This window comes from Misgurnus anguillicaudatus, chromosome 25 (assembly GCF_027580225.2).
Source record: "Misgurnus anguillicaudatus chromosome 25, ASM2758022v2, whole genome shotgun sequence".
NCBI classification, from domain to species: Eukaryota; Metazoa; Chordata; class Actinopteri; order Cypriniformes; family Cobitidae; genus Misgurnus; species Misgurnus anguillicaudatus.
Genome location: NC_073361.2, coordinates 18,854,813 through 18,878,185, shown reverse-complemented (window position 1 = coordinate 18,878,185; position 23,373 = coordinate 18,854,813). Strand labels below are relative to the sequence as shown.

Here is a 23,373-nt window from a genome sequence, read left to right as displayed (position 1 = left end):
ACACTTAGCCTTGTCTTTTTTCTGATTTTGTAAAATGTAGCCACACTTTAAAGCCCCTTCCACAGTCAATCGTGCGCACTGTGCAGATGACGTGAAAATTGACTGTGCACTCAAAAAATTGCTGCTAAATAGCACTAAAAATAGTTCCCCTATGATTACGATTTTTAGTGCTATTTAGCAGCAATTTTTTGAGTGCACAGTATATAGCACCTATGAGGAACCATACGGGGTGATATAGCACCACCATAGCACCACATATGGTTCCACATAGCACTTAAAATGGTTCCCCTATGATTACGAGCCAGTGAACCACTTTTCAGCACCATTTGTTTTTAATGTGTGTGGTCCGGAATTGTTAAGTGGAATTGAAATTGGAATTTTACAATAAGAATCTGATTCCTTTCTTATGGATCCGATTCCAGAATTGGAATTGAAATTCGATTCCCAACCCTATTCAAGAGTACACCTTTGTACCTTAAGGGCGCAAATTAGTACTTCAATGGTACATATAAGTAATTAAAAAAATGTAAAAAATATTTGTACCTCAAATTTACATATTTGTGCCTAAATGGTACAAAGTAGGGACATTACAAATGGTACCAGCCTAGTGACAGCTTATGTAGCTTTATTTTTGAGTGCACTGTCAAAAATAAAAGGTACAAACAGCATTTTTATAGCCATTCCTTGCATTTCAGAAGCAGATGTCAATATGTTTGTAACTAACAAACTTTGAAGATGCAAAAACTGTTTCAAAGGTTAATTTGTGTCCCTTTATGGGTACAATATTATACCCTAAGGACCCTATTGTGTACCTTAAAGAACAATTTGGTAACAGTTCATTTTTAGGGGGAACAAAACAGTTAACTGCACCTTTAAAAGGCACACAATAGATCAAGGTACAATAATGTACCCAAAAAGGTACAATGTTGAATTATGTTTAGCATACCTGTAAAGGTACCAGTGGCGGCCGGTGACTTCTTTTTTCAAGGGTGCTCGATGCGGAGTTTGTCACAACATGTATGTAGCCAATCATGTGTGTGGTTTGTAATTTCAAAATATGTGTTCTGCGTGTCGAGTGATCCTATGTGCATTACGTGTCTTGCCAAAATAAGTGCCTGCTGCAGATGCGTCTAAAGGGTTTATATTATAAGAGACACTCGCGCTTGCCAGATACTTGCATAATCTAAAAATTTACTGTTAAGGGAGTGTCTTGTGTGTATTTTGTGAACCTGAGCGTCTCTTTTATCATAAACAGTTTTAACGCGTGTGCAGCAGGCACCTATCCTGACAAAACACGCAACTCACATTGTCAACATGACGCAACAAACACATATTTTGAAAACACAAGCAACACACGTCACTCCGAACAAATATTTTGAATTTGCGCCCCTTGGACGCGCAGTCACGAGGTACAAAGCAAAACCTTAGGGTACCACCCCAGTGACAGAAAAGGTACAGTTTTGTACCTTTTTCCTGACATTGTGTGGTGAAAGCTCTTATATTATTTAATTTGCCGTTTTGTTTTAATCTAAAATTTCAGAGTTAGTTAGTTACAAACATATTGAGATCTGCTTCTGAAATGCCAGGGATGGCAGTGAAAAAATGCTGCAATGACAGAGAACCGCATTCATGTTTTATAAGTCTGCTTTATGGGCATCTTTATATAGATTGAATGCATTCATTTCAATTTCCGTCCCATCACAACAGACAAAGATTAACATTCTCAGAGTCACTTCAATGTCATGTATTCTCTGTACTCTCAATGAACTTTAGAGGTTCTTATACAAAATGCAAAATAATGCCACCATAGCAATTGTGTAGTTGTGCAAGGTTAAAATGTCCTGTAGTTTAGTTTGCTATTAAATAGTAAGCCTACAGTGTTTTTCAAACATTACTGCAGTATACTGCAGATACCGGTACCTGACAACAATGTGCTGCACAGTTTAGCATCTGTTCAGTCAGTGTGAAATTGTGAATGTGTTTATTAAACGTGTGAGATTCATTAAACATGTTTTTGACTTTTTCAATATTTGACATTATAACTTTTTGTAATTTATCTATAAATCAAATCCAGATGGGAACCTTAGCAAGCATGAAATAACATATTTTTAAGTTTCTTAGTGTGATGAAAGCTTTAATAAAATTTAATTCACATTGAGTTCAGCGTTTACGGTTCCTGTGTGTTTTGGTGCAGTTTGAGAAATACAGAATGGATGTAAACACAGTCTCTGGTGACTTTATATTATATTCACCAGTGTTTCCTGCATCGCTGTTCAACTGAATATACAGTGCCACGGTGCTAGAAATGATATTTACCTGTAGTCGTAGCCTGAATTGATGTAATAAGATGAAAAAGACCATATACAGAGAAATAATGCTCCCCAATGCACAAGTAATACAAAATATTTCAGTATACCACGTCATCCGGATGAATTTCCAATCTTAACATTTACACTTATTTTCTTTGCTAAAAATAAGGAACTGAATGTGTTCACAACAAAACATTATGTTAAACATGAATTGAAGAGCTCAGATACAAAACCCTCTCAGTGCGTCTGATATGTTTTCTTGTAAATGAGTCAGACTCTTAATGGATGCTGCCAACAAACTATTATTTCTAAATGGCATGAGGCCAGGATTGAGCGGATTTAAAGCGAAAGTATTTGATAAATGTATAATACCCGTTGAGAGCATTCGTTCATTATCATTATCTCCTTTCTAAGGAAGGTGGATTTAGTGGATTTTGCATCTGAGCTCCTCAATTATTGAATTATTGAATCTACGGACAGCTCTTTAATTTCATCATCTACTCATGAACATAGTTGAAATTATTGATTTAGTTTCGAAGCTAGCTTTTTATACCAAAGCAAAAATTCTGCTATTGATCCAACCCTAGTGTCTTACTACTCTCTGTTCAAGAGAAAAATCACTGGCCTGGTGCACAATATATCTTTAAAGCTTAAAAACAAAAAAAACATGAAAAACCAAGCTGGGCTTTGTATACAGTCTGCTTGAACATTCATTCAAATCTCAAGAAAATGGTCAAGATGTTCCCAAAACTATTCTGCAAGGCCTAATTACCATCTACTACTTTCAGTATAGACACTAATAGGGGTGCGTGGGGGTTAGTGGTAACACTGTTTACATTGTTGCACAACATTGAGCGTTTTGTTTTTCCGGTATTTTTTCACGCTGCCAAAAGACGATCTCCCACAAATATTGAAAATGTATAATGTTTTTCCAGAGTTATTGATGAAAGAGTGTTTTGGTGGCATCCAAGTAAATTTTTTCAGCATGTTTTTTTCAGTTTCTAAGTTGGGTGTGTAAGATACCAAATCCAATGTTATGTCAAATTAATCAGTGTCTTGTTGACTAAAACATAGCATAGTTTTGAAATACAGTGCCCTCCACAATTATTGGCACCCCTGTTTAATATGTGGTCGTGGACTTCTAAAAATTCTCCTTTTTAATTAAACCACATAGAACCCAAATGCAAAAAAGACAAAAATCCAACAATTGATTTAAGTACATTACTTTGGTGGTAAAGAATTTACACGTTTAGGAAAAAAAAAACTTGAAATCATGCGTTCCACAATTATTGGCACCCCTGATATTAGGGTTAGGGTCCAAGAATGGTAAGTACTAGAAACAAACTTCAAATGTTCATTTGTAGCAGAGATGTGTGTGTTGCTTGTGTAAAAATATAATTAATCAAACTCGAATTTTTTTAAATAATTGAGCCAAAACCAAAAAGCGTTAGGTTGTGCCCCGCTCTCCCCTACCTGATGTTTTATTTAAATTTTTATTTTGCAAACCTTAAAGTTTGTCTGTTCCAAACTTATTGAGATAAAAAAACAAGTTGAACTTTGTATTACAGTCTGCTTGAACATTCACTCAAATCTCGGCATAGACCAGTAGGGGAACAAAGAGCAATCTGAGCTGTACCTTCACATGGACACACAATCATATCCACAACATTTCAAATATTTACAACTACAGAGTTTTGAACCACATGCCAGCGCCACTCCCATGCTTTCTTACTGGTGTAAGACCTATAATTGTACATAGTGCGAGATCAGCGCCTGTAATTCAGAGATGTGACCTTTCAAAAGTGCATAAACAGAAAACAACAAGTGGAATAAGCAAAGTGCTTGTGCAGTTGTAAATTGTTTAATATCACGATTGATCTTTAAGTGCTGCAATCAGGGTGTCAACAGCATACAAGTGTAAACACTGATTAGCACATGCTAATAAAAGACAAGTGTTTACCTCATGAAGAAGGAAGGCCAGAGAACAACCCTGTATGACTACTATGGGGAGATCAGTCATCTTCTGGGCATGAAATAAAGTCTCCACGGAGGCCATGATCTGATCGAAGCGGCCCAAAAGACCACCCAGAGTTACTATTGTGTCCACCTGCAAAAAGATGGAAACAAATAAACTGATGGATGAATGTATGTGAATGATTGAGAGAGAGAGAGAGAGAGAGAGAGAGAGAGAGAGAGAGAGAGAGAGAGAGAGAGAGAGAGAGAGAGAGAGAGAGAGAGAGAGAGAGAGAGAGAGAGAGAGAGAGCACAAATAAACGCTCTTAAAAATATTGTTTTATTCTGTTGTACAACAAATGAATGATAAAACAAACAAACTAATGAGTGAACAAATGAATGAACAAACAAATTTATAAGTGATTGATTGTTGGAGAGCTTAGCGGAAGAAAACACATAATGGCCTTGTACACACTGCATATGAATTTGGTTGTCACTGCACCTTTTAGTGCCTTATACTGTTATGTACACACACATATCAGCAATTTATGGGAGTGATAACAGCACTACTGAAATAAACCCAAAGTGCAGGTAGTGACAACAGCATTTACAACTGTGTACAGAAGCAAACTGACCAACTACTGTAGTTGTTAATGATGTATTTAAACGTGCATCATGAACATGACAGGTCTCTCTTAAAAATAAAAATGGCAAGGGGAAAATGTGCTTTTGTTTACTAGTGTTGCCAGATCTTGAACAATACACACACACAAAAAAATCCCATGATAAACCGAAATATTGGGACCTGAACATTCCCAATTTAATAAAGAAAACTTGATCGCTTCATGAGCCAAAGACATAAATGGTTAAGCCCAATAATGGTATGTAAACCCAAAAGCCTCACAAATGCGTACATGCCAAGACAGAGATTTATTGCAAAACATAAAGCTGTAATATTATTTTTGGTCAAAGCAGTGAATGATAACCACACACAAGATGGCAGAGCATTGCTATGGCAGAGATGGCAGAGCGTGTTCTGTGTCAATCATCTCATTTTCAGGAGTAAGTCTTGTTCCGTACAGACATGGAACAATTATTTAGGGGATTCACTCCCGCATTTAAATGCGGTTGTTAATCTCGGAAGTTTACAGTGTGTACAAGGCCAATGCAACTTCAGCATAAGTGTTGTATAAATGCTGTAGCACAAAGAAACAAATTAATTAATTAATAAATGAATTAATGACACAAAGAATCAGGATAAATGCGGTTAGTGCTGCAACAAAATAAAGAAAACACACAATAATGTATTAGAAAGATAGAGAGACGGAAGGAAAGAAAGTAACAAGGAAATATAGAATTAAAGAAAGAAGAAAATACATAAATAAATAAATAAAGAAAGAAAGATCCAAAGAAAGAAAGAAGGAATGAAGGGAGAGGAAATCAATGAAGTAATGACACAACAAATCAGACAAATGCCGTTGGTGCTACAACAAAAGAAAGAATGAAAAAACAAAGGAAAGAAAAAAGAAAGAAAAAAAGATAGAACTAAAAAGAAGAAAACAAGAAAAAAGAAGAGAGAAAGAAGAAAAGGAGGAAGGAAAAGAAAAAGAAGAAAGAAAGGGAGGAAAAGAAAAAAGAAAGTAGGAAAGAAGAAAGAAAGAAGAAAGGAAGGAAGGAAAAAAAGAATGAAGAAAAGAGGAAAGAAAGCAAGCAAGAAAGAAGAGCGAAAGAAGGAAGGAAGGAAAGAAGAAATAAAGAAGGAAGGAAAAGAGACAGAAAAAGAAAGAAAGGAAGGAAAAGAATAAAGAAAGTAAGAAGAGAGAATGAAGAAAGTAAGGAAAACAGAAAAAGAATAAAGAAAAAAGGTAGGAAGGAAAAAAGCAAAAAAAGAAAGAAGAGAGAAAAAAGGAAGGAAGGAAGGAAGGAAGGAAGGAAGGAAGGAAGGAAAAGAGAAAAAAAGAAAGGGAGGAAAGAAAAAAGAAAGAAAGAAAGAAAGAAAAAGAAAAAAGAAAGTAAGAAGAGAGAAAGAAGAAAGGAAGGAAATCAGAAAAAGAATAAAGAAAAAAGGTAGGAAGGAAAAAAGCAAAAAAAGAAAGAAGAGAGAAAAAAGGAAGGAAGGAAGGAAGGAAGGAAGGAAAAGAGAAAAAATAAAGGAAGGAAAGAAAAAAAGAAAGAAAAAGAAAAAAGAAAGTAAGAAGAGAGAAAGAAGAAAGAAAGGAAAAAAGAATAAAGAAAAAAGGTAAGAAGGAAAGAAAGAAAGAAAGAAAGAAAGAAGGATGGAAAGAAGAAAGAAAAAGAGACAGAAAAAAGAAAGAAAGGAAGGAAAAGAAAAAAGAAAAAGAAAAAAGGAAGGAAAGAAAAAAGCAAGAAAAAAAGAAGAGAGAAAGAAGGAAGGAAAGAGGAAAAGAGAAAGAAAGGAAGGACAATAAAAAGAAAGAAAGAAAGAAGAGAGAAAGAAAGAAAAGAGAAAGAAGGAAGGAAGGAAGAAAAAAGAAAGGAAGGAGAAGAAAAAAGAAAGGAAGGACAAGAAAAAAGAAAGGAAGAAAAAAGAGAGAAAGAAGAAATGAAGGAAGGAAAAAAGCAAGAAAAAAAGAAGAGAGAAAGAAAAGAGAAAGAAGGAAGGAAGGAGGAAAAGAGAAAGAAAGGAAGGACAAGAAAAAAGAAAGTAAGAAAGAAGAGAAAAAAGGACGGAAGGAAGGAAGGAAGAAGGGGGAAAAAGAAAAAAAGATAGAAAGGAAGGACAAGAAAAATGAAAGAAAGAAAGAAGAGAGAAAGAAGGAAGGAAGGAAGGAAAAAAGAAAAGGAATGGAGGAAAAAGGAAAGAAAGCCAGAAAGAAAGATGAGAGAAAGAAGTAAGGAAAAAAGAAAGAAAGAAAAAAGAAAAAATGAAGGAAGGACAAGAAAAAAGAACGCAAGAAAAAAGTGAAAGAAGAAAGGAAGGAAGGAAGGAAGGAAAATGAAAGAAAAAAGGGAAAGAAGGAATGAAGGAAGGAAAGAATGAAGGGGAGAAAGAAGGAAGGAGGAAAAAGAAAGAAAACAAAAAAGATAAAAAGAAAGAAAGAAAGAAAGAAAAAAGGAAGGAAGGAAAAAAGCAAAGAAACAAAGAAAAAAAAAAACAAAGAGTGAAAGAAGAAACTAAAAAAAAAAAATAATAATAATAAAGAAAGAAAGACATCTAGGAAATAACCAAAAGAATGTGTGAAGTACAACTTCAGGATAAATCTCATCTAAATGAAGAAACAGACACATGAACACATGTATAAATGAATGCACAGACACATGAACACATGTATAAATGAATGCACAGATGAAGGGATGAATGCTTTAAACGAATGAGATCACCATAAAAGTGTTTGTGAGAGTAAAGCAACAGATGAAGATTCTTTATATGACTCCAGGATAAATAAGTGCTGTTATAAAGTCACATGATAGCTTTTCTATTCCCCCTGCAGATTCAGAGTTATGTCTGTCTTCAAACAATAGACTCCTTTATTATGGCAAGTGTTCAGAGAGAACAGCTCGAACCAGAAAACGTCGACTTGGCAGAATCTCTTTGATATTTGCTCCTGAGACTATTTGTCTGACTGCTGCAATGTACTCATCACCCTGTGAGATCCAACAACTCCATGTGACAAAAACCTCTTTAAAATGCACAGAGGGTAATCAACACTTCACAGCAAGCCCCCATCCACTCATTTAAATAGCAGGACTTTATGACACATAAATTGTTCATCTTATAGCGCCTCTGTAATTATCTGGACTGATTGTAAAACTTTTAAGAAATGAAGCAGAAACGATGATCTCATAACTTGTACTTCAAAGAACTTTGTTGCATTATTGAAGTCTCACAGTAAATGATACACTAACTTAAGGAGTTATACGGTAAACAAGCACTACCTAAACATATCAGACTTATAGTCTCGCAGAGCCAGACGTTTAACTTCATGGTCAATTTTGTGGTCCTTACAGGAAGGAGCTCAACTGCACACCAACCAATCACAGCTTGTTTTAAATGTTTTATTTAAGAGGTGGGTAAAACTAAAATCAATAACACTGTAATAATAAACCAACATGCAACAAAGAGACAGCTTATTCAAATAATGGCACAGCGGTCTCCTAAATATTTGTGCAGACTTTGTTTTGTTTGTATGTCTGGGGAATAAAATGTGCTGTTTACTTCTAAAAGAACAAAAACTATAAAGCAAAATATACAGTGCACAAGGATACACCATTTACTTGAAATTAAGTGCAACATTCTTCAACAAAATGGTGTCCCGGCAGTCCATTTAAACTTGTACCTTTGCTGCTTTTGTGTGCATCAGATGGTTTGCAGGTGCACTGTATTCACCTTGTCTGAGATCAGATTGGAGTCGACACCTTACAACGACTTGATAAATAAATGAATGCTTCTATTCATGTTTCAATGAAAGATTTGTGAAAGACTTATTAACCCTCAGCAATTCACTTTTATAAATTCTTCTCTTAAAAGCGCAGAGACCAAAGTGGAATATAAACACAGCATAGGGAGAACAGGTAGTGTGCATATAGATCGAGTTCGAGTCGCACACGTTGTTAAAACCAGAATGTGTGTGAAGGTGATGGGCAGCTCTGTGAGAACTAACAGACAGTCTGACAAGACTCAAACTCAGTCCAGAGACTTTGAGGAGGAGCACAGACACGCGCACACAATATCCATACAAAATCTATGTGACAGCTCCTGAAGGAGATGAATTTACACTGAAGCTGAGGTGTGAGCGCACCTTTTATGCATGAGAAGGAGAAAAGTGACGGAAACACATCTTAGGGTTTACGATTATCTTGAGATGGCACTCTTCATTTTTGTTTTGCCTGCAATTAACCATTTAGTATAGTTTGCAAGATGACATCATCAGGCGTCATTGTTATATGCATACATGCAGTTATTTTATATAAATTATATAAGCTCTCATACAGTATATACTAGGGTGGTCCTTATTTTCAACTTTTAAAAGTTCATGCTCTCACCCCACCAATATGTTTGAATAAATAAATAATTGAAAAAAAATGAATTAATATTTAGAGGTTGCTCAAGACCTTTGAAGTTTAACACATTTGCGTATTATGTGATAATTTGTGCTAGAATGTATAATTGTTTAATAATACATATTTATGGCAGCAATGGACTTATTTGACCATGCTTCATGCAATTAAAACTCCTGTTTTAGTTGTGATATGTCTTTCAAAGTAAGAAAGCTTCAATGTGAATGAAGCACAATAAGCAATAAGCCCCAAGAAGCAGTGGGTTACCAGTGCATTTTATTACAGCTAAATAAAATGCACTGTTAGCTGTTATAAAATGCACTGTATCCCCACTGCTTTGCGGGGTTTATTGCGTTTATAAAACAGTTACTTCATATGCATAGCATGGTTTCACAAAATGAAACACAAATAAGTTTTAATTATATTAGTACAAATATTACTCTTCCGCCAAACAAAGTAGTTCCTCAGAATCAAGTGTGGCTGCAACAGAGTGCAATTCTCAAGCAACACAGACGCAGCAAAGACACAATGAAAATATGATTTAAGACTGTTGTGTTTATTTTTATAAATCAACATTCATCTAAAATATACATTAACATTTATATCGTGCAACTGTTAAAGTGATGATCAAATATGCTTGGAAGCATGCTGAACTCTTTCCCCGTCAGCGTTTTTTTTAAAGTTGCCACCAAGTTTTAGTTTAATGCCTTACAGAAAAATTATCTTCTTTAAATAAACATAAAATATCAAATGAAAGAACAGACCATCCGCTTTCAAACTACCTTCATTTGTTCTCTTATCAGTTATCACCTCTCAATTTTTCAGCTAAAAGCGGAGATAATTCCATTTTTGTGAAGAACTTTAGTAAGAGGTCAGATTCAACGCTGTTGTGTCGAGTGAATGCGTCTGTGTTTAAGTTGGGTAAGATTGCCATCTAGTGGATAATAGCGGAAATATCAATAAGACAAAACAACTCAGAGAACGTTTTCTCTTTATTGACGAAATGACTCAACAATATTTATTGACATTTATCTGGATATCGCCATAATTGTGCAAAGGTAGAAAAATTAAAATATGATTAAAGACTGTGGTGTTTATTTTCATAAATCAGTACGCAGCAACAGTGGCGCGGTGATACTTGTGATGCGGTCTGAACCGTGGGTTTACCGGGGTATTTTATCACGGCTTAGAACGCGTTTCAACCAATCAGAATGAAGAACCAGAACGAGCCGTTTTATAATAAAGTTTTTGTACTTGATTCAGTCTCTGAGTGCGGTCTCTTTGCTACTATTATACTATTTTATCTTGGAGTTACGCACCGAGCATACCATTTGGACATTAGGCACAGACGCCACTTTTCTCACATATGGGAAAGAGACAGATATGACAAAGTCCACCTGCAGTTTCTGTTCTTTGATCTTCTCCAGCATAATGGCCAAGCACTTAGTGAAGTCTGTCAGGTCCTGGTCTGGTGTTTCCATTAACTCGCAGTTCTAGGGACAAAAATATTTAAATTGCAAGTAATTAGAAAACAGTAGATGACACCAAACAAGAAGACACAAAACATTTATTTTTAACTCAACCCTGTGTCAGCGTGGGTTTACTCCGTGTACTCCGGTTTCCTCCGACAGGCCAAAACATGCAAGTTAGGTGAATTGGAGATAACAAATGCCCCCCCAACCTGTGTATGGATTAACTTGTGTGGATCAACTTGTGTTTGGATTAACCAGTTCTCACCATGAATATAGCCATAGATGCTGGAATGGCATGAAGAATAAATAAAGAAAGAAATTGGAATTGGAACACCTCATGTGCACTGAATTATAAAAATCCAATAATGTATTTTGTTACCAACATCAGGGTTAAAAAGTAAAACAACAGCCTCTAAAATTGAAAAAGAAAGTTGAGAAAGAGGCTACACAAGAGCCGATAGTGCCTTTAAACAAGTGTCTCTTTTTATGTACGATTGCACATTGTGCTTTGTAAACTGGATCTCTTGCAGGGGGAATTCATTGAGTTTCGGGGAGGACAGAGGGAACACTTTGCATCTTCTGCTCTCAGTTCCACTGAATGACTGCATATACGCGGCCCGTCGCAGGTGACTTCTCACTCGCAGCAGGTACCACAAAATCCCGCATCCGCACGTCAGCTCAGGAGCATGTTCCTGTTGTGGCTTGATCTCTCCTTTATCCTCCACAGAGCATAACCCTTGTTTTTATTCCTCTTTCAAACTCATTTAAATTCAGGCGTCATGGTCTGTCAAACTTCTGTTTCCCCAAACTCACATACACCAGCTTAGGAACGAGATAAAATTAACGTATGCAGGATTACAACAAAGCTAATAACCTCTGCTACTCATTTCTTATGATTTTCATTCAAACAGACTTAAAGAGTGCTAATTTCCAAAAATGACAGTCTTGCAAAGAGAAACCTGCAGACTCTTCTCAAAGGCACAGGGGGCTTTTGTTTTTCTATCATGTCAAAGCTCAGCCTCCAGATTACCAGGAACATAACACCTGTCAAGACTGACCAGAAACCATTGATGTGAAATCCACTTCAAAACTTTTCAAGAATTGTGTGGCTTTTTGGGATGAATTTCAGAAAATAGGTGAGCCAGCTTTCGTGCACACCATCACACCCCGCTTTCGACAGTAGAGATTGAATCCGAGTTGTTTCCTAAATGTTTTCAAATCTTCAAAGACTTTAATGTATTATTTTAAAGGAAAACACCACCGATTTTCAATATTTTACTATGTTCTTACCTCAACTTAGACAAATTAACACATACCTATCTTTATTCAATGCGTGCACTTCATCTTTGTACAGCGCGTTGTGAATGTGTTAGCATTTAGCCTAGCCCCATTCTTTCCTTAGGATCCAAACAGGGATGAATTTAAAAGCTATCAAACACTTCCATGTTTTCCTTATTTAAAGACTGTTACATGAGTAAGTATGGTGGCAGAAAATAAAACATGATGATTTTTGTAAGCAGATAAATTAAATGTGAAGACGCGTTGACACGCATCTGGAGGTCTTGCGGCGCGAATGAGGCGTTTAGCACGCCGCAGTAGACGCGATTCCGCCTCATTAGCACGTCTAGTTCGGCCGAATGGTGCGAATTGAGTGTTGCCTCGGCAAATGCGCGAGATAAAAATTCTAGTATATAGCTCTAGTATTGACGGGATTACAGAAAGCAAGCCCCTCCCATGACGCAAATTTTCGCGTGAATCTCTCAATGACTAGAATGTGGAGTAAACTCAAAATGTTCAAGCGGCAAATAAAAAATCTAATTTGACACCTCAAACGCGGCTGGTGTGAACCCACGGTTAGAACTTTAGCACTTAGAAGTTTAATGGTTCTCAAATAGTTGGACTCAGAACCAAAATTATTTTTAACCTTTTAAGTGTCACCCCACCCTATTGAGTTAAGTCTACACTCTTGGAGCTTTCAAACAATATACAGTTTGTCATGATTAGATAAAAAATCACATGCAAACATTGAAGTAAATGCAGTTGTCCTGCTGGTGGGACAGTGACATTTAACAGAAAATAAATGTTTTGAGGCACACTCTCTTCATAAATGAATCAATTACTCTCCCTACATAATTTATTTTATAAAACACTGTTGAAATGTCTATTCTGGATGCTTAGACCTTTCCAACGATATATAGTTTGTAGTGATGGATTAAAATTTACATCAACAATATTAATGCAAATTTAGGGACGGCGACGCTTAACAGTTTAAGGGGACATTTTATGAGACTTTATTAAAATGTAAAAAAGTGTCCCCAGAGTGTGTATGTGAAGTTTTGGTTCAAAATACCCCATAGATAAAATGTGGGTGTCCCTGTGGCTGATGAAATGCAAACACTGATCGTCATAATGGTGTTTTGTTGTAATTGAAACTCAATTGTGCTGTCAAATTTTTTCTCTCGCCCTCTCTGCATCAGTGGATATTATAGTGGTTGGATAGTGCAGATTTAGGGGCAGTATTATTATAATAAGAGCACCCTTCTATGTCAGATAGGGAGCAAAATCTGAATGAGCTATTTTTTATGTACCTATTTATGTTACTGGGTTGTTCTTCTTCATGTTTTCTAGGTTGATAGAAGCACCAAATTATAGCATGTAAACATGAATAAAGTCAGATTTTCATGATATGTCCCCTTTAAGTGAAAGTTCCCAAATGTAAACATACACAATTATTAAAGGAATATTCCATTTTCTTAAAAGAAAAATCCAGATAACTTACTCACCACCATGTCATCCAAAATGTTGATGTCTTTCTTTGTTCAGTCCAGAAGAAATTATGTTTTTTGAGGAAAACATTCCAGGATTTTTCTCATTTTAATGGACTTTAATAGACACCAACAATTAATACTTAACAGTTGTTTTTCAACAGAGTTTTAAAGGACTATAAACAATCCCAAACGAGGCATAAGGGTCTTATCTAGCAAAACGATTGTCATTTTTGACAAGAAAAATAAAAAATATATACTTTTAAACCACAACTTTTCGTCAAGGTCCGGTCCAGCGCAACCTAACATAAATGCGTAGTGACGTAGGGAGGTCACGCGTTACATATATAAAACGCACATTTGCGGACCATTTAAAACAATAAACTGCCTGCCACAAAGACATTAATTAGTATCAGTTGACATACAACAACGTAGGAACGGTCCTCTTTCAAGACGCTTGTAAACACTGGGGCGGAGTTTCGCGTTTGTCCTCTGTGACCTCTTGACGTCATGACGTATTGCGTGGGGTCAGTTGGCGCATCACGACCGGATCTACATCAGGAGAAGTTGTGGTTTAAAAGTATATATTTGTTATTTTTATTGTCAAAAATGACAATCGTTTTGCTAGATAAGACCCTTATGCCTCGTTTGGGATTGTTTATAGTCCTTTGAAACTCGGTTGAAAAGAACTGTTAAGTGTTGAGTTAAGTATTAAATGTTGGGCTCTATTAAAGTCCATTTAAAATTAGAAAAATCCTGCAATGTTTTCCTCAAAAAACATAATTTCTTCTCGACTGAACAAAGAAAGACATCAACATTTTGGATGACATGGTGGTGAGTAAATTATCTGGATTTTTCTTTTAAGAGTATGGACTAATCCTTTAATATTACTAATCTGCAAAGACAAATAATTTAATATGCAAATGAAATTATGACCAGTAAAAAACTCTCACTGGTCTTTCTGGTCTCACTGACCAGTAAAAAATTCTCACTGCAAATAAATGTATATTTACTGTATTTTCCGGATTATAAGTCACACTATTTTCATAGTTTTGTGGGTATTGGAACTTATAGTCACATGCGACTTATACGTCAAAATTATTTCATATAAACCAAGAGAAACCATTACCGTCTACAGCCGCGAGAGTCCGCTTTATGCTGCTCCTGTATTTATGTAGTTCAATGGATTCAGTGATGAGGAATGACTTCGGGACCTTTTTAAACTTGATTTGGCTTATCATTTTAATTTAGCCTATTCAGTCTCCCAGGTATGTTCTGTATGCTATCGTGTATCGTGTAAATAACTGTTTATGATACTTTAACATGTACGGACACCTATTCAATCTGCTGTTCTGTGCTATTGTTTTCAGATTAAATGTCTGATTTTCTGAAATCATTTTTTAAATAAACCCGACATATAGTCCAGTGCGACTTATATATGTTTTTCCTCTTCAAAATGCATTTTTGACTGATGCGACTTATACTCCGAAGTGACTTATACTCCGAAAAATATGGTAATGCAGTCTGGGTTGTATTTAGTTCTTTTCTATGTCAAGCAACACCCTCATGTTGCCATCCAAATAATGCTATCTTGCTTTATTGGATGCACAGCCTCTGACATAAAAAAGCATTTGGAAAGCATTTGCTTTCTCTTTTCAAAGTCTATAAGCCTATTTATTTCAGCTATCTTAACCGCGCAAGACTACAGTATGTGGTTAGTTGCATTTTATCATTTGCATTCAGCAATGTTTTTCCCTGCCGTCCATGACTATCAGAGCAGATCTGCAGCCCACCGGCTGAGGAGATATTAAGCAGGAGCAGCAGAAACTGAATTAATTTATGATGGGTAAAAACTGAAGAGAGAAAGAGGAAGAATGTGCAATAAGACGTATGATAAAAAAATAAAGCGAGTTGCAGAGTAAGCTTACCATTTCTCTGTAGAAATCTTTGACTTCTGGTCGGATTGAATCAAAATCTCCACTTATGTAGTCTGGGAGAAAACTTCATGTAAGAAAAAGAGAGATCAGGGAAAGTGAAGGGTTAAAAATAATCACAATTTGCAGCCATCACATTCCTAAATCATTTGAAATAGAGGTTGGGCTCTGATACGAGCCATGGAAAACTTTCGTGACAAGACCTCACCACAACCATTCAATGGCTGCCAGTCACAGCGTTATCTGTTCCCCTTTACAACAAAAGCCGCATATATGCTCTCTTTGACACAGGGGGGCTATAAAGAATTAATGCATACTGTGCAGTTGCTGTGTACATCACCCCAAACCCAATGCTAAACATAGATTTACGTTATATATGAAAGAAATGACAAGATTTTCCTCGCTCAGACGAGTGTTTCATCTGAGAAAAGCAGATCATGTTGAAGCTTCTTTTTATTCTTTCAGAGCAGAAAGGCAGCATTGGTATTGGCAGGCATTAAAGCATAAAGACTCAACGTTATGATTTCACGCTTCGCTGGGTGGTGCATGACGCTGAAATGCGACGGCGTGATATTTTAACATTGTGCTGGATTACAGCGAGGGCTCTATCTGCTCTTCACTGCTGCGTTTGTGGCTCAAACATAACTGGATAAGAAGCCGGTCGAGGAAAAAGTGATACTAAACTTTCTCATTTTAAATTGCATCTCTGTACTTTTTACGACTCTGTAGGTTATTAGTGTGGTTTGCTAAGTGAAGCATCACTATCATTATTGAAAAACCCCAACTGTGAGTATTAATCTTCAGCACGTATCTTATCTCACACTGTTTGTGTTCCAAAATGTGGCCATTAGTCATGTTTACTATATAGAAAAAAGCAGTTTGGATGCTCTATTTGAAATTTCTCTTTTTCAACAGAATTAATAAAGCCATGAGGGTTTAGTTGAACTGTGCTCCTGCAGTGTTCCCAGCTTAAAGGAAAACACCACCGTTTTTCAATATTATACTATCTTACACCAACTTAGACAATTAATACATACCTACCTTTTTTTTTAATGCGTGCACTTTTAATCTTTGTACAGCGCGTTGTGAATGTGTTAGCATTTAGCCTAGCCCCATTCATTCCTTAGGATCCAAACAGGGATGAATTTAGTGCCACCAAACACTTCCATGTTTTTCCTATTTAAAGTTACATGAGTAGTTTCACGAGTAAGTATGGTGACACAAAATAAAACTTTTGTTTGGAACCATAGGAATGAATAGGGCTTGGCTAAATGCTAACACATTCAAGAAGCGCTGTACAAAGATTAAAAGTGCACGCATTGAAAGATGAAGAATTGTGTATGTATTAATTCATCTAAGTTGAGGTAAAACTAGTAAATTTATTGAAAAACTGTGGTGTTTTCCTTTAATTGATAGAGCATTGAGTTAGCAGTGCAAAAGATCATGGGTTCAATTCCAGGGAACACAAGTAGGCTACTTATAAAAATCTATACTTTGTAACGCACTGTAAGTTACTTTGGATAAAAGCATAAAAACTGTTCCTTTAAGATCTACTATCTACAATGAAGTGTTGCCTCCCCGACTCGATCGGGGCCTTCCTGTATAGACTTTGCATTTGTCAACGTGGGTTTTTGAACTTCCACCACTGAAGCACATTCTCTGGATCAGGTTTGTTGGCAAGTCATGGTCTCTCACGAAATTTTCCAACCGCCCACTCCCGCCGCAGCAAAGGGAAACCCGGCTGCTCCCGCAGGATTTGTGTTGGGTCTCGCGGGAGCAGGTGGTTTTCCCTTTGTTGCGGCTGGGAGTGGGCGATTGGAAAATTTTACAGGAGACCCACAGGGCCAGCGACTTGCCGACAAACCAGATCGAGAGAATGTGCATGTGGAAGTTCAATAAAGAGTGCTTTCCTTTCCTGTTTATTTTGAGCATCCTCACATCTAGTACGCTGTCTGAGAGGGCATTCAGTGTGGGTTGGCGGATCTTGGAAGAAAGACGGACAAGTCTGGGACAGCACTCAGTCAGCAATATACATTATCTTGATAGTAATATAAAGTCTGCAAGGCCCAGTGATCAAATTGATTTGTTTGTCAAGTAGGCTACTTTATTTTCTTCTTATTATTTATTTTATTTTGCAATAGCCTGCAATAGCAAGCTACAGAACTGTGAATGTTATATATGTAAGATTTTCTCAAGGCATTTTATTTATTTTGTTTTGTTTTTAATTTGTTTAAATTATATCTTGCCTGTTTTCTAAGTTCAATGTGTTTATTTATGTAACAAGATAAATTAATTTCATACTGAGCTTTGGCTTATTTACTTTTTAAACTGTTTAGTTAATCCTTTGGTGTGTGTGTGTGTGTGTATCACACATTACATTTAAAAACTGAGATGCCGCTAGTTGTGGTTTTGTTTGTTTTATAATGCTTCGGTTTAGCATTACTTTATTTAGGTCCCGTTCTTTCTGTGTTTTTGAAGCTTTGATTGTGTTTACAGCACGCAATATAACATGTGTTCATGTTTTACGTGTAAAAAAACGTACTTTTTCACATAATTTACTTATCTGTATAGCGCTGTTTTCACTGTCCTCAAAACGGTCTGATGTCTTTCTTGTTCTATGAAGTCCCTCCTTCAGAAATACGTAACGAGTTCTGATTGTGTAGTTTGTTTAATGTGTTGTGATTCGATAGCAGTTTGCTTGCTGTTAGCTTAGCTTGCTGTTAGCTTAGCTTGCTGTTAGCTTAGCTTGCTGTTAGCTTAGCTGGCGACTGACGTATTCCTGTGGCAAAGTTTAGTCAAAAAACTGTTCTAGTGACGTCATTAAAGCAGGAAGTAGAAGGCAAATTCTGTTAAAGAAAAAATATCGACTGGCATTGAACTTTATCATTTTACAGGTATTATTTATGCTATTATTGCAACATTACACACTAACTAGGGTTTAAAAAATGGGATCAGAAAGAACGTGACCTTTAAACACAATCATTTTTTTTTGCCAGATTTTGCCTTTTATTTAACAGTGAGTTTTTAGGAGAGGACAGGAAAGTACAGGGATGAGAGCGGGGTATGGGATCGGCAAATGACCACGAGTCGAGAATCGAACTCGGGTCGGCAAAAGTGCGAAAGCACCACATGTCGGAGCGCTGCCCACTACACCATCGGCTCCGACAAACGCAATCATGTTTAATGTCTGTTATTCTGGATGTTAATCTGAATGAATATAGCATTTGTGTACATTTTTCGCAAGCTTTTAGAGGATATCCGCAGGAGTGGACACAAACATTGCGGGCACGTGCGGGAGTGAAACACGCAGGTTATGGGGGCGGGCAGTCCTGGTCAGTAATTCAGCGGAAGGGGTGGTGCAGGTATATGAAAACAGTCCTGCTCAGGGCTCTACTCTGGTTTCCTCCCACAGACATATAGGTTACAGTAGGTAAATTAGAGATATCAAATTGTGTCAACTTACATGGAATAATTTATGTTAGATTAATTGGTTTTAACCCTAAATATAGTCATGAAAAATGAAAATGACCCCATGGTTTACTCACCCTCAAGCCACCCAGTACCAGTGAAATGACGCACAATCCCGAAACATCTCACTGCTTTGATCCAGGATTCAATGTGCGAGGAAAGCAATTCAAAGCTATGAACAGTTTTAAAGTTTTTTGTTCTGGTCTCTGCGACAGACCCCAGTTAAACAAGAAACCATAAATAACCCTCAGCGGTGACAGTTCTGTGGCCACATTAAGGTGAAGCTAAATGAAACCTTTCCTTTTGACATTTTATCAGCACAAAACGCCTCTTCCTACTGCCGAGCTCAAATTGGAGGCAAAATACACCTCTTTTACATTCAAATTAAAGTGTCACTTAAAGTTAATCGTAATGTAGCGACTCTACCTCGTTGGAAAAGAACTCAATTCGAAGTGGCGCGGAGAAAATTAGAATTAAGAATTGAAGTAATTCAAAGAGGTCAAGACCGACGCCAACGGGCGAGCGCCAGACGAGACGCCCTGTCGCATCAGATGGTTGATTCGCTTTGTCACAGCACAAAGAGACAAGACAAACTCACGAGATTGCAGTTACTGACCCTATCTGTCTTGTTTTGTCCTTGTTACCTTCTCTTGAACAACATGTATGAGGATGTCAAAGTGAATAGGTTAAAATTAAGCTCTGAAGATAAAAACAACATTTGTGCCACCTCTCCTTGCAAATAATGGCGCGACTCTTCATCAACAGGGAAGCACATATTGGCTTGGTTTCATGGTGTGCAAATTTCACACTACTTCGTACGTCAATAAGCCCACTCAGGATTTAAATAACAGATCATCTGCTTTATGTCTGGCGGTTTTACACGCCACTCTAAATATCAAGAGACCTCTTCAGCTGTTGCTTCATTACAGAAAGTCTGGTGAAATCATGAAACCTCCTGAGTGGATCATCTGAGCTTTTGATTATGCCTTCGAGTTCATTTTCGACTCCTTCATAATCAGCAAAGGTCAAACAAGTGCTTCGAAACAACTGCACAACATCTACCAAGCTAAACAACAGTGCGTTGCTGTGCTTGTTGAGCATCTATCACGTACAAAGTCTAATTTGTAAATCTGTCAAAGAGGATACAAAAGAGGTTTAGCTATAAGCCTTATAATAGATGCACTCACTGAACTGCAAATCCAGGTTGTTTAGAAATTGTCACGGTAGTGATGTCAGAATAAGCACATGAACACATGATTACCCACAATGCAACCTGGAAGGCACAGTCACAGTAAAACATAAGAAGGAAAATATATTATTCTTAAAAACAAGAAGAAAATACCATTCATCTGGCATCCACCTACTATCAGATTAAGAAATCAATACATTGTTATTCCTGACAGTGTGTAACATCTGCATCTCAGCATGGTCTTCAATAGAATTACCTAATAAGTAGCCTAGAAATAAAACCTTTATCATTTTAGTATAAATAATATAATAATAATAAACTTTATTTTCTATAGCGCATTTAAATGTAAATCTCAAAGCGCTGAACAACAACAATATACAAATAATACACACATATATAAAACAATGCAACAACAAGTAAGACCATAAATAAAGGAATAAAATGGACGATGGACGATTTTTCGATTGACAACAGGTTTGTGTGGCACATATTAACCCTTCTGTTTCTGTTTCTCTTAAGAATTGTTGCACATTTTATATGTGTTAAAATAAGTCAGTTTCTTCACATACAACGAAGAAAATAAGTATTTGACACATCAGCATTTTTTTTCTCTGTAAGGGAATTTCTAAGTGGGCTATTGACACAAAACCAGATGTAGCCATCAAGCCAAATATTGAATAAAGAAATCAGAACATTTAAGTATACAAGTTGAGTCATAATAAATAAAGTGAAGTTCTGATTTCTTTGTATGAATTCAATCAGAACTTCACTTTATTTATTATGACTCAACTTGTATACTTAAATGTTCTGATTTCTTTGTATGAATTCAATATTTGGCTTGATGGCTACATTTGGTGGACATTTTGTGTCGATAGCCCACTTAGAAATCCCCTTACTGATAAAAATGCTGATATGTCAAATACTTATTTTCCCCGCTGTATAAAATTAAGTGTACCTACAAAAGTCTCAAAGGCAATGTAATAAAAGCTGCCTGTTTATCTCTAAAAATCAGAGAAAATTGGTATTGTAAAACTTAGTTCCCTGTCGAGGGAACTTCACGCTGTGTCAGAGAGCTGACGCTATGGAGAATGCCTACAGCATGACGATGTCTGAGTATGTATATCAAATTCGACCACTGGTTGAGCGTGACGTCATAGGCAAAAGCCAGAGAGTATTTATAAGGCGGAAAGGAATGCCCACTTTATCTGGCATATGCAGAAGCGGGTGTACAGGCACGCCGGAAGTATGGCAAGGGAAACGTAGCGTCTCATTCCCTTCTCTGGAAACAAGGGTTACATACGTAACCTGAGATGTTTATAAAGTTAAAATGTTTTGGTATGCAAGTAGCCTTGACGTAATTTGCTGGTGGAACTGTCATCTGAGACATGTCCCCATCACTTCATGGTAAAGTGTCTTTCCCCGAATAATTCCCCTGTATTGACACAGTTTGGGAACCAATGTTATGAGAGCTGGAGTTGAAAATCACAGCGGAGTATCGAATAGACGAACTTGAAAGGCGGGGCGGGGGCATTCTTTGCCCCCACCACTTTTCAAAACAAAGTTATGTCACTAGTGTGACATAAAAAAAGGGGTTTTATATAAATTAAAGAAATTTTACAGCTTTGAATTCATGTTATTAAATTAAAATGCATCTTTTAACCTTTTAATGAACCTCAACTTTAATAAACTTTAAGCCACTGATATGTAGGCCAAAAAAACAGCAATACATGGGGTTTAAAATTAAAAACTTATTTATACACCAATGTAACAGTTAACAAGGCATTTGAACATCTGAAGATGGCCTACAACAGACTCACTGTCAATAATCCAGACAGTATAGACGCAGAAAACTGCTTCGTAATAACAGACCATCTGCAATGGGTTGGACGGTTGGCCATGTTTCTCAAGATCTGAGCAATATCGTGTTCCCTGCTTCAGTTCATATAAAGCTGAGCTTTCTAAACTAATCAAAGAGTACCAGTAAAGGTCAATGCAGTAATTACATTTAAGGCACTGTGAGATAATAACAAGATATGTCTTGATCTGTGCGCAAGCTCCTCTGAAGATTTCCTGTCCTGTCTGCTTCTGTTTGCGTAGGGAGATTAAAAATGAGTAATCACTGTGGATGTATGTAATTAGGCAAGGCCAGGGGTCTGCCAGACGGAGTTCCGGTTCCTCACCAAAAGGTCTTGTGGGAAATGCACACTTCAGTCAAAACAAATCAACTGCTGCTTGCAAATGTACAAGACAATAGCGAGATGATATAATGTGTGGTTTGGAAGTATAAATAGTTTCTGAAATGTAAGAAATATTAAATATGCTGCCTGGTAGCTACATTCCGTATTTCTATTACCTTCTAAATACCTTCTTTTGAATTCAACAAAATAAAAAAACTCATACAAGTTTAGAGTAAATGAATTTTCGTCTTTGAGATGATTTCTTCATGCCTTTAAATAATTGAATGTTACTCTACAATCTTAAAACGGTTGTGTTAAAACAACACACTTTGTGTCTAGTTAAGGACAAGACATTTAATAACACAAAACAATTTGTAAAAAATGAACACACCCTTGCCTAATTTAGCAGTCCCTCCAGAAAAACGCGATCATGCGATCGCATGATTTAACACATAATCAGCCAAAGTCCGCATATTTATGCCGGGGCCGCATTTTTTTAAATACGCCGCACTTTCGCTGTATAAATTGCAGAATTCCGTACGCAAAATATGCAGGTCTTGCATGATTTCATAATCCCTGCATTTTTGTAGCAAAAATCACATATATCTTAGCAGAAAGTTGAAAAATGTTGCAATTACCTCACACAAGCGCAGCCATGTCCCCTGTTGCCATGGGAACGTTATGAAGTGACGTGATTATGTGACGTGAACATCACTGAAAAGCTGCAAAAGCTGAGAACAGTTTCCGCAGTTTTTGCAAGTTCCCGCAATTTCATAGCATAAAATTGCATAAATATCTCGCATATCCCATCACATTTTTTAAGAAAACGTGCCGCAAGATCAAGGATTTTTGCTCGCAACAATCACAAAAAACTTTTTTCTGGAAGGAAATTAGTATACGGGGAACTATGAATAATATGCTAATTAGTCCCCGCCTCTACTTATAACCCCAGCTCAGACCATATATATATATGTACATAGATATAGCATTGGTCAGTTTTAAACACATAGATGTCTATGCAGCATACATATCATGGCTCAGACTACCTGATACACTCGTTTAACTGTGTTACCGTGATTGATTGCAT

The 23,373-nt window shown here is 36.7% G+C and overlaps 1 protein-coding gene across 4 annotated transcripts in view; it reads right to left on the bottom strand.

Annotated features, from left to right (window-relative positions):
* tpk1 (thiamin pyrophosphokinase 1) overlaps positions 1–23,373 on the bottom strand; it is a 78,823-nt gene that overhangs the window by 28,303 nt on the left and 27,147 nt on the right. For all 4 annotated transcript variants that reach the window (XM_055182082.2, XM_073863753.1, XM_055182083.2 and 1 more), the window contains exons 5-7: positions 15,447–15,519; positions 10,679–10,774; positions 4,270–4,416 (exon numbers count right to left, since the gene is read on the bottom strand). In XM_055182082.2, coding sequence (XP_055038057.2) covers positions 4,270–4,416; positions 10,679–10,774; positions 15,447–15,519 — 316 coding nt within the window. The remainder of the gene's footprint in view (positions 1–4,269; positions 4,417–10,678; positions 10,775–15,446; positions 15,520–23,373) is intronic.